Source organism: Schistocerca gregaria, chromosome 2 (genome assembly GCF_023897955.1).
Source record: "Schistocerca gregaria isolate iqSchGreg1 chromosome 2, iqSchGreg1.2, whole genome shotgun sequence".
NCBI classification, from domain to species: Eukaryota; Metazoa; Arthropoda; class Insecta; order Orthoptera; family Acrididae; genus Schistocerca; species Schistocerca gregaria.
Window position 1 is genome coordinate 156,069,261 of NC_064921.1, and position 19,179 is coordinate 156,088,439.

The 19,179-nt window shown below is 40.8% G+C and overlaps 1 protein-coding gene across 1 annotated transcript in view; it reads right to left on the reverse strand.

The window, feature by feature from the left end:
- Positions 1–466: 466 nt before the first annotated feature.
- Positions 467–19,179, reverse strand: part of LOC126336578 (vascular endothelial growth factor receptor 1-like) — a 91,991-nt gene continuing 73,278 nt past the window's right edge. Inside the window, exons 7-8 of the mRNA XM_050000435.1 lie at positions 6,172–6,343; positions 467–829 (exon numbers count right to left, since the gene is read on the reverse strand). Of these exons, the coding sequence (XP_049856392.1) occupies positions 747–829; positions 6,172–6,343 (255 nt within the window). The 3' untranslated portion in view covers positions 467–746. The remainder of the gene's footprint in view (positions 830–6,171; positions 6,344–19,179) is intronic.

Below are 19,179 nucleotides of genomic sequence, written 5' to 3' on the forward strand. Positions count from 1 at the left end.
TCAGCACGCTGGACTCGCTTCCAGGAGGACGGAGGTTCAAACCCACGTCCGGCCATCATGATTTAGGTTATCCGTGATTTCCCTAAATCGCTTCAGACAAATGCTGGGATGGTTCCTTTGAAAGGGCACGGCAGACTGCCTTCCCCGTCCTCCCTAATCCAATGAGACCGACGACCTTACTGTTTGATCCCCTCCACGCCACTGCTGAAACCAACCAACCAGAACCACCAATCAGGCAGCGGTGGCTGTCAAGGTCATCAGTCCCCTAGAACTTAGAACCACTTAAACCTAACTAACCTAAGGACATCGCACACATCCATGCCCGAGGCAGGATTCGAACCTGCGACCGTAGCGGTCGCGCGGTTCCAGACTGTAGCGCCTAGAACCGCTCGGCCACTACGACCCGCAAACCTGCAGAACTACTTGTCTCTGAGAAACAAATAATTTGCTACTAAAAATACCTAGATGAACAGAAATTGGAATATTTTATTATAACCAAAATGTTAAAGATACAAACAATTACACAACGCTATGTATGCGTTCATTTTCATTCTGCCTCAGTCATTTTCCTTTCATCCACATGAGTCTTTTCTTTTCTGTATGTATTACCACTACTTTGTTCGCGTACTCTTGCCTGGAAAGGACTTACATGACCAACCGCTGTACTCGTAGTTTAGTCAGTCAGCCCTCTCTTCATTCGTACTTATCAACTCTTCTCTTCCTTTCCATCCCTTCTGCGAGCTTCCTCAGTAGGTACGAGATTCCACATCGTTGAGAGTCACATTCACAGATGATTGTTCTGTCTTATTAGTATTAGCTTGAAGTCGCCCTGAAAAAGTCACAGTAAACTTTTACGGCAGAAAATATCATCCTTATTCAAATATAAGGGGCAATCAAAAAGTTTCCGTTTGAATGGATTGCTGCAGCGTATACTCAACGCAGCGCGACTCCGGTGCGGGTATATAAGCACCGACATGTAGGAAAGTGCCTAGTGTGGCCTTCGAACGGAAACTTTTTGATCGCCCCTTATATTCCTGGCTATTATACCGTGGTCGGTTGAAGTTCAGAATGAAACCCAACGTTTCGTCCACATCTCCGGAGGACATCATTACTGGGGTTGTAGCTACCTCGAAGGTCGGATGAACACCCTGGTTCGCTGTTAATAGAAGTGAAATTCCATTTCCAAGTGCTCCCGTACATAGGCGTGGCAATACCTGTTTGGAATACACCACAGTTGGTCGGAGTATTGTTACTGCCGTCCTCTGCAGCTACCACCCCTTGGTGGAAATCTGGTACACATCTTTATCAGCACCGGAATCCAGATATCATTCTATTGTACACCCTGCTCCTTGAGATTAAAATTATTGGGGTGGTTAGAAACTTCTATTGCTCCCTATATAGTTTTTCATGGTATCCGCTTGTGGCTGCCAATTACCTGAATTTTATAAAAACGAATCCGATGGTCCGCTGACTGCAGTGCGTGTTCTGCACCAGCTGATCTGTCTCTTTCTCTTTTTCTGCAGTCGGACATAGAAATATCTGATCACCTAAGCTATTTGAAACGAAAGGACGAAGTTATAAAACTGAATGACATCTGAATTCCGATGCTGAAGAAGATGTGTTCCCCATGGTGACCATGAGACAATATCAATAGCGGACGACAGCAACCGACAACTACTAGTTGAGGAGTATTCAAACGATATGACGTCACGCCTCTGCGCGGTAGCACCTGGAAACAGAATTTCACTTCATAAAATGTATTCGCAGTTGTGAACAACCATCAGCTGTATAATGGAATGACGACGATGAAAATTTGTGACGGACCAGGACTCGAAACCGTGTTTTCCGCTTATCGCGAGAGATTGCCTTACCACTTGGCTTCCATGTACGACACACGCCTAGACTCAAACTTGCATATGTCGTCAACAATGTGTCTGCAACCTACTCGCGTATCCACTATGTATACTGGAAATTCGTTCGCTCGGTGTCGACAGATAAATATGATATTGCAGTGCCTGTGTCATTTCGAATTATGATGCAGTGTTCCTCTGGACATTTCATCGTAATTCGGGATAACACAGGCATTGCAATATCGTATCGAATTTCACTTCTGTCAATAGCGAGCCAGGGTGGGCATATTATTTGTGAGGTAGGTACAACCCCCACAGATGCCTTCTGCAGGCTGGGACGAAACTCTGGGTTTCAATATATAAAATTCATCCGACCACGGCGTAATAGCCCGAAGTATGTTAATAAGCGTAAAAGTAATGCCAGCGATTCCACACTGGAGGGCCGGAGTGGCCGAGCGGTTCTAGGCACTACAGTCAGGAACCGCGCGACCGCTATGTCGCAGGTTCGAATCCTGCCTTGGGTATGGATGTGTGTGATGTCCTTAGGTTAGTTAGGTTTAAGTAGTTCTAAGTTCTAGGGGACTGATGACCTCAGACGTTAAGTCCCATAGTGCTCAGAGCCATTTGAAACATTTTTTTTATTCCATATTTTCTTATATTAGACATACGTAGAAGATAGGTTATTTTTATGGCACAGATACAGAAATACTTTCTGCCACTGCTTTAGAACAAGTGGTTTGCTGCCTGTCAGTTTAAACCCTGATTTTTGCTCTGTCTTCCTTTAATTCCTTCTGATTTCTGTTAATTACACACGGAACTCAACACTAAGGGCTTCTTTTACTTTAACCAATGCAATAGTTTTCTCCCTTCTCGATTCTGAGTGTGACATTTTGTTTGAAATGCTGTCATGGTATTTTAAAAGTTCCACAAAACGCGTTTGATAATCTACTTGGTCTAATAACACTGCGAGACACTAACTACCTGCGCATTTCAATTAATGCAGTAGTGGAGTGAAACGCTGGACTTTTTACTTCGTCGCCCTACCGGTTGGGCGACTTCGATAGACAGACCAACGATTCTGGTTTCAAGGACACGGCTCTGTCAATAGGGGGAGCTCTTTTTGATTCCATAAAGGCGAACCGAAGCTTTCTAATCAAAGCGTCTCAGTTTTCCGATGAGCTACGACCCGTTAGACACATCTCAGTGTTATTAAAGCTGCCCGTCTAAACGCAACGAATGTTTATTTTTTTTTTAAAAAAAAGGGAAGAAATCGGTACCTTAAAGTTAGGGTGGCAAGCATCACTCTATGGGTCTTGGCCTCCAAAACAATCTTCTTCTATACATCCCCGCTTTTCTCTTCCCTCCTTGGATCTCCATCTTGGTGATCAGTCAACGAATTCTCGAGTCCTTCCTTCTGGTGGAACACAATCCACCGTTCGTGATTCGCTTGGGCATCCTATCATCAATCGTACTTTCCATATATATACCAACGTATTGGTTTTTGTTTAATAAAATGCTCTACATCTTTTCCTTGTATAAGCTCTTGTATTTCATGGCCAAACCTTACTCTCCAACACTCTGCCCCTTTCATGGCTCCATTACAGCTTTACAAGATTTACCTTCCAATTTCTCTTGGATTGTTCATACGTATATGCTCCTGTCATACTCCATATTTCTCACCTATATGTAACAACAATGTGTACAAGAGAATCGTATACTTTTAATCCTTTCAGACCTTAATAATTTTTTCTGGAATAAGGAAAGTTTTTGTTTATGCTCTCACCCTTGAAAGTGATTTTTTTAAATAATTTTATAAGCAAGATTGATACAAATATATGTGCCGATTTTTAAAATATACTTCGTACACAACGCACCATTTTATGGACAAAAATAATGAAAATTGAAATATTCAGTACTGTAATAAATAGACTGATCTTTCAATAACTACCACCCAAAAGAATAATAAAAATGTTCAGTTACACAACCAACAAATTCCTTGTATTCTGACAGTCATAATCTCCTGCACATTGCTACATTCACGTGTTAATATTTTTATAGGGATTCCCGACAATTGGAGGCAATTTTATGTGATGAAAAGATTGAACATTCACAAATATCTAAATGAGTTTTCGGTTGAGGAAGAATGTTTCTGTTGCCACTAATACACAGTAATAATTAATGTACACAATTGTAGCCAGCGGGTCTGAAAGGGTTAATTTTATTGTTCTCGCGGTTACAGAATTCTTGAATACCTGTGTGTTTGCCCAATAGGCTAGTTTCCTACTTGTATCCTTTCTCTAACACATTATCTCATATTATTATCGTTGGTTAAGAGGACACCTAAATAATGGAAGGAGCTGACAGCATGGTGTTCTTCTAGCCTTGATCTAGTTTTCATTCATGAGTTCAAATTTTACTCCTTCTTCTTCCACATTTCGTTCATTTCTGGCCATAGTTGTAGTATCACTTGTATGTACCTATAACTGACTAGATTTCATCATTATTGTTCCTCACTTATCTACTTTTTTGTATGAGACTACACACTGCTAAGTTAAAGAGAACTACAAAGAGACTAGTACCCTGTTTTACCCCACTTGTAAATTTAGAGCTCGTGGTCATTTTCTTGTTAACTTTTACTTTTACCTTTGTGTCCTTCATTGTTAACTCAACTAACCTTCCTAGCCTGTCATAGATGCCCAATTCTTCCAGCGATTTAGACAACACTGGCCTGTTAACAATAGGTATTTTGCGTTGAGTTGATTTTTTTTTATCTCTCCTTTAGCATGATAGAAAATCCTTGTTTCATTTTGTTGCTTTATTTCTTATATCTCTGGAAATTTGCTTACAAACATTCGTTTTTCCTACACATCCTATGAGCATTATACCTTAATTCTTCATACAACTCATTTCTTCTTGTCTCGCTCTGTAGCATTCTCAGTCTTCCTGCATCATTATATTCTATTGCCATTATATATTCATCATTAAACCATTCTTTTCTTGTTATCCCAGTTATTTCTTCTCCTGTTCCTTCCACCACTTTCTGGGTCTTGTTCGAGCTACCTTCATTTGCCATTGTTTTCTCATTGACTGTCAAGATATCTCTCACCATACATTCTGTCCGGCGTATTCTTTGAGAATTATAAATTTCTCTATATGTTTGCCTTGTGTAAGCTCTTGTATTTTTACAGCTTCTGGGCCAATAGTTTCTCCGCATGCGAAGTTGCTTTATCTCCGGTTTCATGTATTACAGCTGACTTACCTCTCACTATGGCTTTCACAGCGTAGTACTCTGGATGAGAGTTCGGGCCCCTGCAACTCTGTACACCTTTGACTGACGTGGCATATCGTGCTTTTATTAACACATGGACTACTTGGTTAATTACTCCATTCACTCTTGACATCCACGAGCCAAGCTGTATTCTTCGGTGTGGGAAAAAGGTACTCCTGATAAGTAAATCATTTCTAGTAGAAACTGATAAAAAATATCTCCATTCTCATTGCTTTCTTCACTAATGCGTATCTCCCTGATACTCTTTCACATTTATTTCACCCATACGATACATTACGGTCTCCCAAAACCAGTAGTAGGTCGTCGTTTCGTACTTTACTAGATGTACTTTGAAGATCTTCTGGTCTGGTTGGTACGGCACTCGTAAGATACAGGGTGGTCAGCATCTCGGGACCACTTACGAAACGCGTTGTGTGATGTCCCGCTGTAGATGTGTACAACTAGACACTATGAGCCAACACCACAGACGAGTTTTCTATCAAAACTGACCAGTGGAGGAAAATGAGTGTGATCAATCCGTATACTTGTCAGTTGTCGTAAGGGACTTCTGCTCTTAGTCAGGCAGACTTCTGAAACAACACAAACCTTGTGGAGGCAGTGGAACTGTTATCATAGTCATGCCATAGCCTAAAAGTCAGTCATCATGAAAATTAACGCACAGGTGTTTATGAAAATATTTTAGACAATATCGCGTTTCTCGAAGTTCAGTATTAAATTCCGATTAAACCTTTTTGACAGCAAATTTGTCAGTGGTCCTTCTAATATCTTTGAAATGAACCAGAGTGCCAAAGTAAATCGCCGAAAAAGGCATCAATAAATTTATTCATGCTTCATTAAGAACTTGGCGGAAAGCTCTCCCAGAAGGTTAAATGCTACAACTGTATCTAAAGTGCTCTGAGCAAGTTATTTGTTAGATAGCTGTCGTCCTTGGAGCGAACAGCAATTTGTGTCTGAAGATTTTTGGACTCTTAGTGGAGTTTTGCTGCGACTGGGAATTATGAAAGGGTGAGTGGTGAGGGGTATCGTACTCACTATGGACTATGTGAACAGCGACGGTTGCTGTGCTGTTGCCTTCAGATGGAGTGCAGGTGTAGTTTCCAGCATCCACCAGCTGGATGTTGTTGATCACCAAGGTGCTCTTCAAAGCTGCATCTCTCTCTACGACGGTGGTGATGCGTTCGTTGTTATGGAGGTGGACGGTCTCCTAAGACAGGCAAAATATTATCACTCTCATATTCTGTGTATTAAAATTTTTTGGACAAGTTGTGAGGGCATACACCCCACACCAAATCGAATGGAAAATGTCATTTGAACATTCTCTGGAAGTGCTTCGTGTTTGAGTTATTACAGAGATAAGATTGCACAGTGACACTTCGCGTTGAACAGGTATAGCACTGCAAGAATCCAGGATGAGTGGATGGAAATGTATGGCCACACTGTGCACTCCTTTTGCACAGCGGTTAGATCACACAGAGTCTCCAGTGTGGACAAACAAGCTTGAACGACGAAGAACGCAGTGGCACACCATCTCTCTGTGAAGAACCGAGGATTGCAATAGCATTGGACGCCCTGTTGCTCGAATCCCGGCGTCGAGGCCATACAAATAAAACTGAAACTTAATCATGGGCCAGTTTTGAAAATCTGGGACGATATTTTGAACATGGCAAAGGCCGCTGCCAGCTCAGTTCCGCGAGTACTCACATTCATTGAAAAAGCCGCCCAAACCGAGGCACCAGAAAGGTTACTGATGTGTTAGACCAATCCAGGTGTCTCCCTCACTCACATAATCACCACGAACGAATGGTGGGTGTACGACTATATACGACTATGACCTCCAGACAAAGGAGCAAAGCAAATAGTAGGAACACTTGGAATCGCCACTGCTAATAGAGCTGGAAATCCAGTCATCATTAGATCTGGTGATGTTGAGTGATTTTTGGGACTTTCATAGTGTGTTGCTAATAGAATACGCTTACAGGGGGCAAAACTGTCACAAGAGCATACTACCGAAATCTGTTGACAAAGTTACAAGAAACTGTCAAGCCTTTGGTGTCCAAGGAGGTGCGTTTGCTCGGCGACAACGCTCCTTCTCGTTCTGAACATCATGAAGTCACACATGCTGCTTCTTCAGGGAAGCAAATTTTTGGCTCTCCCTCCGAATTTTTCTGACACGGCGCCCTTGAATGAAGAAACCATTGCTGGGAACACTTGAAATGAGTTGTCCAAACGTCTGTGTGGAAATGGAAGCCCAAGCCGAGCCACAACTAGAATAGGTAGCAATGTTCGATGCTGGTGTCTGGAGTGAAATCGACGTTCTCACTCAGCCTGAAGATGTTCCACTGGATTCAGGTATGGACTCTGCGTAGGTCACTCCGTTTAAGGAATTTTTTTGTTCACACAGACGGTGCCTTACGACAGAGTGCATTTTTATACCAATTCAATCAATCATCGTGTCCCAATTGTTCCTCTATAATACAGCAGTACGTAATGCTGTAAAATGTATTCATATCCGTCTGTATTTTGCGCTATCGTAAGCGCTACAGGAGGACCACACCCTAAACCCGGAAAACACCCTCATTATTCTCTACTTCACGGTTGGCACTGCTCGTGGTGGTAGGTAACGTTCTACGGGCATTTGCGAAACTCAAGTCCTTCCGTCGGACTGCCAAAGAGTATAGCGTGATTCATCACTACAAACTCAACTTGCTTCTACTCATCCACTGTCTAGTACCGACGCTTTTTACGCCACCTCAAGTTTTGCTTAGCACTGACTTCAGAAATGTGTGGCTTACATGGAGCACTCCTTGATTTCATGCGAACTACCCTCCGTTATATTCGACATTCGCTGTCTGTCAGTATATGAGGTCTCCCTGGTCTTGATTAGCTGTGGTTGTTCCTCCGCTCTCCCACTTCGCAGTCACACCAACATTCAAATTGGGCAGCTTTAGAAAGGTTAAAATGTCTCTGATGGATATGTTGGTCAGGAGATTTCCAGTGATCTGTCCATGTTCGAAGTCACTGATCTCTTCTGATCAACACATTCTTCTGTTACTGTTTCTTTATTGCTGAAACAATCTTATCCATCTCCCCTTATACTGTCGCTTCCACCTCATGTGACCTCTAGTGGCCAATTCCGTATTACATAGGTGCGTTCAAATACTTTTGACCAGATGAGGTTTTTCGAACTTCCAGTGACTAAACTAATTCTTCTGGTAGCCCCTACAGAAAAAAATGTTATCTTACCCATGAGTATACCATGTAACAGATATTCCCATATCTATTCATTCAGCAAGGTATCTCCAACAATGTGAATACAAATCACACGACTTTTCCTTCCTGCCTCATGTAAAATCTATAGAAGGCTTTGGATAAGTCATCAAAACACAGATTTTGGCTAAGTACACCATACAAGATCCCCAATGTATTGTGTCTGGTGGCCATCAAATTGGTTATAGTCAAATCCCGATGTTGGAAGAAAGTATTTTGGCCGCAAGAGGAGGACATCTGGCTGTATAAAGTTTCTGTTCACAATGTTTAAATCTAATGTCTCGGACTGCATTCCAAACCTAGCAACAGTGTCTGATGGAGTGAGGTCATTCAAACACAGCTGAAGATGATGGGGTTGGTGGCCCTCTTGGTATTATTTAAGACTTGTACTTTATGTTCAGCATCAAGTTCATCTTCTTTCTACTCTCATCCATATACGCACGCCACAGTTTACACACAATTACTGAAGTCACCTTCACTCAGCAGACGCAACTGACAATGAGTCCTATTTCTCAATGTCCATGGAAAGGGACCATTACGTGTTTTCCGGTTTTATTGACGCAGATATATATACTGTTCTGTGCTAAGCACCAGGTGCATGATGTCACAAGGGTGAGATTTCTACATGCGTGGTATGTTCATCAGTAACACACACAAACATATATTCGTAATATTATGTGTCACAACGTCATTTCCACGTCTAAAATATCTTTATTATTTATCAAAACAAATGAAAGATTTCTACAGTATTGTTGCAACTTATAATATTTCTACATCTAAATTGTATTATTATTTATCTAAATACAATCTAGAAGCCTTGGCTGAATAAGTAGCTCCTGTACAGAAACGCAAGAAACATGCTTGGTGGAACGAGGAATGCGATGTAGCTATTCAACGTAGACATAAGGCCTGGTTAAAAGACCAACAAAAGAACTGAAGCTCCAGGGAGGAATTAATAAATGCTAGACGACCAACCGCCAAAGAAATTAGAAGGGTTAAGAGGCAATTTGATAAGGACTCGCTAAAATCTATCAAGGATGCTTTCAATCGTCACAAGACAAGACATTACTATCAGACATTCAGACAGTACCAGTCAAAATACACTCCACCTACTCTTATGATGAAGGATACAAATGGAAAGGTAGCACATAACAATTATGACAATTCAATTATACTGGCTAAATATTTCAAACAGTTACTACATAGCGCGAACCTGAACATAATTTGGAATTTGACCCTTATCCAAGTAACAAAACGCATTTAGAAAAAGTTATACCACCACAGCCAGATGAAGTACAAGTAGCGATTAACCCACTTCGGAATTATAAAGCAGCAGATGAGAACCAACTAGTGGCAGAACTTTAAGAATACGCAAATGTACTGAACTTACACAAACATCTTAATCACATTTGGAATACTGAGAAGTTACCAGAGGAATGGAATGTTGCAATAATCCATCCACTACACAAAAAGGAGGTAGATTGGATCCAAATAATTATGGGGGTATGTCCCTGCTGGATATTACTTATAAACATTTTTCCAAGGTTCTGTATTTCAGGATTCATGAACAGCTTGATGGTGAACTAGGCTAATATCAAGGAGGCTTTCGTCCAGGACGAAGCCGTCCTGATCAAATTATTAGTTTCAAATGGATAATGAAACATCAAAGGGTCAGGGACAAGAAGCTAGTGATCACGTTTGTCGATTTTAAAAAAGCCTACGATAGTATCCATCGTGAATCTCTATTGTCAATTATTAAAGAATTCGGTTTACATCAGAAACTGGTCATCCTCGTTGCAGTCAACCTTCGAAATATTAAAGCTACAGTAAGGTTGTCTCCATTATTGTTCAGTTGTGTGCTGGAGAAAATCACGAGTCAATGGAAAAAGATATATCCACCATCTGTTAAGATTGGAAGAAAGAATCAACTTAACTGCCTTGCATTTCCAGATGATTTGGCGCTGTTAGCAAACAATGTTGTTGAAACAAAAGTTCAAATAGAACAACTAGAACGATTAGTGGTAAAGGTCGGATTGCAAATTTCATTTGAGAAAACAGAAATGATGCCCAGCTTCCCAAATGACACATCCCAAATCATACTCCATAGTGATCAAAAAATTATAGTAGTAAAAAGGTTTAAATGTCTTGGAGAGATTATTACCTAAAACGTTAATGAAAGAGCATCAATAGGTGGTAGAACATTAAAACTTCAGCGGGCGCAGAGAACCACATGGCCAACCTACAAAAAACGAGCTCTCTCAATGAATGCTGAATTTCGACATTACTCCTCCGTCGTTAAACCGGAAGCAACATATGCAAGTGAAACACTATTCACACTAGATACTCAAGCAACAACTGACAAATTGCAGAAAGTTCGTAGAAGAATACTCCGAACATTTATCAGTAAGAAACACCAAGTAAATTGGCAGTGGAGACTTTTGCCCAATTCAGTAGTGTATAAAGAAAGTGAAACCATTATTGATACAATGCGGAAAAGAAGGATTGCATTTTTCCGCCACATATCTCGCCTACCAAATACTGGAATCCCGAAGCAGCTTTTTCACTATTTCTGGAACAGTAAAACCAAAAACATCTGGTTCAAATAAGTACAAAGTGATCTGGATGCACTGAACATCACCAAATACCAAATTCAACAAAGTGAAGAGAAACTGCTTCTGAAGAACAAATACACACGGCTGACATTCAAACCATCAGAACGGAAGAAGTATGTCATATCTGCATAAGAATGAGCAACCAGATCTCAGCGAATTGAGAACTTTTGGGAGACGAAAAAATTGCTGACTGCTAAGATCTAAACTTAATCATTGTAGACTCTGTAGTGTTATGTTTGATTTTAGTGTTCCAATGTAGGCGAAAACTATGTAAATAAATAAATATCTAAATAGATGGAGCACTAATTTGTTTTTGTTAATGAAAGAAGTTTGATTTTGTACCATACTTGGTGCTAGGCACCTTGAAGCCATAAACTTAAATTTTACAGAACAATCGTTTGTATTATTGTTCAATAAGAGAGAAAAAAACACATATTGGATAAGATATGCTAAGAAGGAAAGGCTGTGATGGTTGTCAGTTCCAAACAAAGAAATTATTTTTCTACAGCTGTACAAAAACGTTTGCCAAAAATGACATATTAAAGCAGTATCATTTGATAGTTCCTCCCAAGCCTAAATGAGGCTGTGTTATTGGTGGTACAAATATGAAGTGTCATAACCTGACTAAGCACCATTTTAGGGGGAAAAATATAATTTACCATGTTGTACACTAGAAAAATATAATTGAATTTTTCGACTACTTGATATAAATCCGGTTAATTACTTTTGCTCTTGGACCTATCTGGGGCTATGGGTTACTGTTGTACAAAAACCATCTTTTGAAGAAAGCTGGAGGATTTAGGAATCGGAACTAGAGAGCCAAGGCTCTCTAAAACAGTTCAGAGACTGTATCTCAACAATCAACTAATAAATAATACCAATATGTATAGCATGATTATCCACCAACGTTACACTTTTCTGAAATTTTAGCACAACTAACCATATTAAATATGATGCGTTTTGAAGAGGTCTTTAACACAGTGGTTTACTTAAACTGCAGGATACATATATAACTTCAGAAACCAACTACTACAACACTTTACATCTGGATAAATGTGCTGGCTACTTAGTTTGACTATGTCAAAGAGAATGATGGTTAATGCTTTACACAGATGAAAGTTTGATCTATAAAAATTCAATTTTTGCACTAAAATAAGAACTCAAACTGTGTAAAGATTTCTTCTAAAACAGTACAAAACTCATGTGGCACTAGTGATCTAGCTTACAGGTTGGAGTGGACTTGGCAACGGAAATACTTTAATATATGTGCCAATTTTTTAAAACCAAAAAACTGTCGGTATTATTTATTTTTTGTTGATACTACTGATTTAACTTAAAGTACACGTCTCAATGACAGTACTTTAATGTCTGAACCACATTTGAAGCAACAACTAAATTGTAACAAATTGCTCCATACATCAATATATTATATTTGGTTATGTTACAATTTTGTTTTATGATTATCTGTGATCGAGTATAAAATGGTGGTATATGGGACAGTCTGTTACAATTTTGTTTGACGTTTATCTATGAGTGAAAGCAAAATGATTGTATGTGAGACAAATTGTTACAATTTCATTTGATGGTTATCTGCAACTGAATTTAAAATGGCAACGGATGGGAAAGTTTGTTGTTGCTTTATTTAATGCTTGTCTTTAACCAACTGTAAAACGGCTCTGTATGGGCAAATTGCATTGGGGCTAGTTTTTGTTAACACAATGTGGCTGTCTACAGAGTGCCTTTTTTACAGTTATAGAATAATAAAACGAGCAATTAAGATGTGGAAATATTTAATTTGTGGCATCATTGCGCCTTACAGGAAGTGCAATACAACGATCAACCTTTTCTCGTAGTCAAGTGTAGGTTAATCCTTCCACAGCTATGGTCACACATGTATGACTGGTAGCTAGAACACCCACATGGCTATGGGTGTACTTGTACACCTGGGGCTTAGAACGTCCACATGGATATGGGCATTCATTTATGCCTGGCAAGTGGAAGGCCTAACAGCTAAAGACATTGGTGTGAGCCTGTACATGTGACCAGGTAAAACTCGCAACAGAGTGGGGACTCGCTGTTGTCTGAGTTTCAACATTCCTCTCAACACTGTCATTACCTACTCTTATTTATAAGGTTGTAAAGCACTACAGATTTCACCTTTCCCTATTTCCTTTCTGCTTAAGAGTCAATCTAGTAAATACAATTTTATTTCCCAGCCTACACAAGACAAAAGATCAAATGTATATAATCTGTAGGGCATGTATTATCGTAATGAACTGCCACATCAGCTGTTACAAAATAGAACTGTGCAACAGATGTATGCAGTATACCTGTGACACGCACTGCTGACTGGAACAGAAAACGGCGTGCACAGCTAAACAAATAAAACTCGATTTTCTAATCTATAAAGTACCCTACAGAACTGACCTACCAGATTCTGCAAAAGGTGAATAGTGCAATAAAATACTTGCAGCTTTGTAGCAACACTCGTTGCCACGTGGAACTGCAAACGTTGCGTACAGCCAAAGAAACGTAATTTGATACTCTAATCTACAAAGTACACATTGTATGAACATCTGAAGTGGAATGAACTATCCTGCAGAACTGACGTGTGAAATGTCGTAAAAGGCGGAAGGTGCAGCACGTTATTTGCAGTTTCTTAGCAACACTCACTACTGTACAGAAGGGCAAAGTACATGTAATTTGCTTTCCTATCTTCAAAGTGCGTGTGATACAAATAAGTATAATCTGAAAGGGCGTGAGTTACACTACACAACTGACGTATCAGATGTCGCAAAAGGTGAAAATTGTTGTAAAATATGTGCAGTTTCTCTGCAACATTCGCTAATGCACCGAACAGAGGACGCTACGAGTTTTGGGCATCTTCGCCAGGAAGCTATGTAACATGGGACGTATTTTTCGGATGTTAATGAAATATTAAGAGGCTATAGGCATAAATTTTAACAGTTAAATAAGCAGAAGAGCCTAAGAAACTCACTGGACTCTCATTCGGGAGGACGACGGTTCACTCCCACGTCCGGCCATCCTGATTTAGGTTTTCCGTGATGTCCCTCAATCGCTCCAGGTAACTGCCTGGATGCTTCCTTTGAAAGGACATGGCCGACTTCCTTCCCCGTCCTTCCCTAATCCGATGAGACGGATGACCTCGGTGTTTAGTCTCTTCCCCAACCAATCCAATCCAAAATCCAAAGGAACTAGTACACCAGCATAATATCGTGCAGGGCCTCGCGAGCACGCAGAACTGCCGCAACACGACGTGGCATGCACTCGACTAACGTCTGAAGTAGTGCTGGAGGTAACTGACACCATGAATACTGCAGGGCTCTCCATAAATCCGTAAGAGTACGACGGGGTGGAGATCGCTTCTGAACAGCACATTGCGAGGCATCCCAGATATGCTCAACACTACTAATATCTGGGGGTGGGGGGGTTAGTGGCCAGCAGAAGTGTTTAAACTCAGAAGAGTGTTCCTGGAGCCACAGTGTAGCAATTCTGGACGTGTGGGGTGTCGCATTGTCCTACTGTAATTGCCCAAGTCCGTTGTAATTCACAGTGGATATGAACGGATTCAGGTGGTCAGACAGGATGCTTACGTACGTGTCACCTGTCAGAGCAACACCGACTCAAAGGAAGGCCTCGGTGCTTGTTCGTGACGTCACGTCAGCTAGGCACGGCGAACGCCAGGTCTGTTGCAGGCATACTCATAATGGTGGTGTCTCCCTCTCTGACAGAGGAAAATGTCAAACTGTTGACGTTAGTTGACCAACACACATTGTTCTGAGAGATTTCTGCAACCAATTAATTGTGCAATTCATTACCCTTCTTAACAAATAGTGTACTCCTGAACTTCATTTTCCACATGTTTTAAGGATTAACATATAAAAACAACTTCATGGTCCAGCACCAACAGAATTCGTGCTTCTTTACTTTATTTGTAAATCTGAAGAAGTTACGTTTGTACTGGGATGCTTTTACAAGAAACTGTGAACGTGTTGGTGCTCTTCTTTAGGTATCTTGCTTGACTATGGGGTGAGGAGCACTGAATGTTAATGAAATATCTTGCGATTGTATACGTTGGGGGAGGGGGTAGGGGACAGAAGAAGAGGCAAAAGAGAGATATTTGTTTTCTCAAATAATTTTTTTTATCTTATAAAGTTTCTCCTTTCAGTTGCAAGAGAGGAATATTTAACTTTTCTAATGTGCATGTTTAAAAAAGTTTAAGCTATGCAGTATTTTCGATGTATGAAACTATTTTGTTTCCTGTTTAGAATTCGTTTCGTTGAAAACGACTGTAATGTAATGACTGGCAACAGTTGGACATTTACACATGTAAATTAGTTCACATTTCCAGTGACGATGTCAAACGAAAATAAATAAATAAATAAAAGAAATTAGTTCACTGTAAGGGGGTTGGGGGAAGTTTCGATAACAAAATGGATCAAGTAAATATAGTTACTTGAATGTAAAATTTCCGAAGCCTGCAATGGGTCAAAGCATCTTCTCATATTGATCGACGTTTGTATCGACAGGATTCAGTAATACAGAAGTATGATCTTCATTTGTAGCTTTACGATAGTAAGAAAATCTTTCATCTAAATAAAACGGCAGAATCCAAATTAATACCAAACATTTCGTCCAAAGATAAGAGATTTATAGTGATAAGGTAGGGCAGAGGGTGTGTTACTGTGAACAGTTCAGTGACCGGGTTGTTCTAATCAGAATCGACAGCAGACCAACACCGACAACGATAGTTCAGGTATACATGCCGACGTCGCAAGCTGAAGATGAACAGATAGAGAAAGTGTATGAGGATATTGAAAGGGTAATGCAGTATGTAAAGGGGGACGAAAATCTAATAGTCATGGGCGACTGGAATGCAGTTGTAGGGGAAGGAGTAGAAGAAAAGGTTACAGGAGAATATGGGCTTGGGACAAGGAATGAAAGAGGAGAAAGACTAATTGAGTTCTGTAACAAGTTTCAGATAATAATAGCGAATACCCTGTTCAAGAATCACAAGAGGAGGAGGTGTACTTGGAAAAGGCCGGGAGATACGGGAAGATTTCAATTATATTACACCATGGTCAAACAAAGATTCCGAAATCAGATACTGGATTGTAAGGCGTACCCAGGAGCAGATATAGACTCAGATCACAATATAGTAGTGATGAAGAGTAGGCTGAAATTCAAGACATTAGTCAGGAAGAATCAATACGCAAAGAAGTGGGATACGGAAGTTCTAAGGAATGACGAGATACGTTTGAAGTTCTCTAAGGCTATAGATACAGCAATAAGGAATAGCGCAGTAAGCAGCACACTTGAAGAGGAATGGACATCTCTAAAAAGGGCCATCACAGAAGTTGGGAAGGAAAACATAGGTACAAAGAAGGTAGCTGCGAAGAAACCATGGGTAACAGAAGAAAGGAGGAAGTACAAACACGTTCCGGGAAAATCATGAATATAGAAATACAAGTCGATGAGGAATGAAATAAATAGGGAGTGTAGGGAAGCTAAGACGAAATGGCTGCAGGAAAAATGTGAAGACATCGAAAAATATATGATTGTCGGAAGGACAGACAAAGCATACAGGAAAGTCAAAACAACCTTTGGTAACATTAAAAGCAACGGTGGTAACATTAAGAGTGCAACGGGAATTCCACTGTTAAATGCAGAGGAGAGAGCAGATAGGTGGAAAGAATACATTGAAATCCTCTATGAGGGTGAAGATTTGTCTGATGTGATAGAAGAAGAAACAGGAGTCGATTTAGAAGAGATAGGGGATCCAGTATTAGAATCGGAATTTAAAAGAGCTTTGGAGGACTTGCGGTCAAATAAGGCAGAAGGGATAGATAACATTCCATCAGAATTTCTAAAATCATTAGGGGAAGTGGCAACAAAACGACTATTCACGTTGGAGTGTAGAATATATGAGTCTGGCGACATACCATCTGACGTTCGGAAAAGCATCATTCACACAATTCCGAAGACGGCAAGAGCTGACAAGTGCGAGAATTATCGCACAATCAGCTTAACAGCTCATGCATCGAAGCTGCTTACAAGAATAATATGCAGAAGAATGGAAAAGAAAATTGATAATGCGCTAGGTGACCATCAGTTTGGCTTTAGGAAAAGTAAAGGCACGAGAGAGGCAATTCTGACGTTACGGCTAATAATGGAAGCAAGGCTAAAGAAAAATCAAGACACGTTCATAGGATCTGTCGACCTGGAAAAAGCGTTCGACAATATAAAATGGCGCAAGCTGTTCGAGATTCTGCAAAAGTAGGGGTAAGCTACAGGGAGAGACGGGTCATATACAGTATGTACAACAACCAAGAGGGAATAATAAGAGTGGACGATCAAGAACGAAGTGCTCGTATTAAGAAGGGTGTAAGACAAGGCTGTAGCCTTTCGCTCCTACTCTTCAATCTTTACATCGAGGAAGCAATGATGGAAATAAAAGAAAGGTTCAGGAGTGGAATTAAAATACAAGGTGAAAGGATATCAATGATACGATTCGCTGATGACATTGCTATCCTGAGTGAAAGTGAAGAAGAATTAAATGATCTACTGAACGGAATGACCAGTCTAATGAGTACACAGTATGGTTTGAGAGTAAATCGGAGAAAGACGAAGGTAATGAGAAGTAGTAGAAATGAGAACAGCGAGAAACTTAACATCAAGATTGATGGTCACGAAGTCAATGAAGTTAAGGAATTCTGCTACCTAGGCAGTAAAATAACCAATGACGGACGGAGCAAGGAGAACATCAAAAGCAGACTCGCTATGGCAAAAAAGGCATTACTGGCCAAGAGAAGTCTACTAATATCAAATACCGGCCTTAATTTGAGGAAGAAATTCTGAGGATATACGTCTGGAGTACAGCATTGTATGGTAGTGAAACATGGACTGTGGGAAAACCGGAACAGAAGAGAATCGAAGCATTTGAGATGTGGTGCTATAGACGAATGTTGATAATTAGGTGGACTGATAAGATAAAGAATGAGGAGGTTCTACACAGAATCGGAGAGGAAAGGAATATGTGTAAAACACTGATAAGGAGAAGGGACAGGATGATAGGGCATCTGCTAAGACATGAGGGAATGACTTCCATGGTACTAGAGGGAGCTGTAGAGGGCAAAAACTGTAGAGGAAGACAGAGATTGGAATACGTCAAGCAAATAATTGAGGACGTAGGTTGCAAGTGCTACTCTGAGATGAAGAGGTTAGCACAGGAAAGGAATTTGTGGCGGGCCGCATCAAACCAGTCAGTAGACTGATGACCAAAAAAAAAAAAAAGCACGCCCAGGCGTTTCTGCCTGCAACAGACCTGGCGTTCGCCGTGCCTAGCTGACGTGACGTCACGAACAAGCGACGAGGCCTTCCTTTGAGTCGGTGTCAGTGAGAATCGTATCTAGGCGTATCAGGGGTCCCATATCAGTCCAACTGCACACGTTCCATACCATTACACAGCGTCCACCTTCTTGAACAGTCCCCTGCTGGCATTCAGGGTCCATGGATTCGTGAGCTTGTCTCCATACTCGTACACGTCCATCCGCTGGATAGAATTTGAAGCGGGACTCGTCCGACTAGTCAGCATGTTTCCAGTCATCAACAGTCCAGTGTCGGTGTCGACGGGCCCAGGTGAGGCGTAAGGGTACACGAGTGGGCTTTCGGCTCCGAAAGCCAATATCGGTGATGCTTCGCTGAATGGTTCGCACGCTGACACTTATTGACGATCCAGCATTGAAATCTGCAGCAATTTGCGGAAAGGTTGCACTTCTGCCACGTTAAACGATTCTCTTCAGTCGTCATTGGTCCAGTCCTTGCAAGGTATTTCTCCGGCCGTAGCGACGCCGGAGATCTGATGTTTTACCGAATTCCTTATATTCAGGGTACACTCATGAAATGGTCGTAATGGGAAAATCCCCACTTCATCGCTACCTCAGAGATGCTGTGTCCCATCTCTCGTCCACCGACTATAACACCACGTTCAAACTCACTCACATCTTGATAACGTGCCATTGTAGCATCTGCAACCGATCTAACAAGTTCGTATCTCTGTATTTGAAAACATGTGCCAATTCCAGTTTCTTTGGGGTTTCAGTGTATGTGGGTAGCGTAAATCTCAAGTTTCTGAATTTTG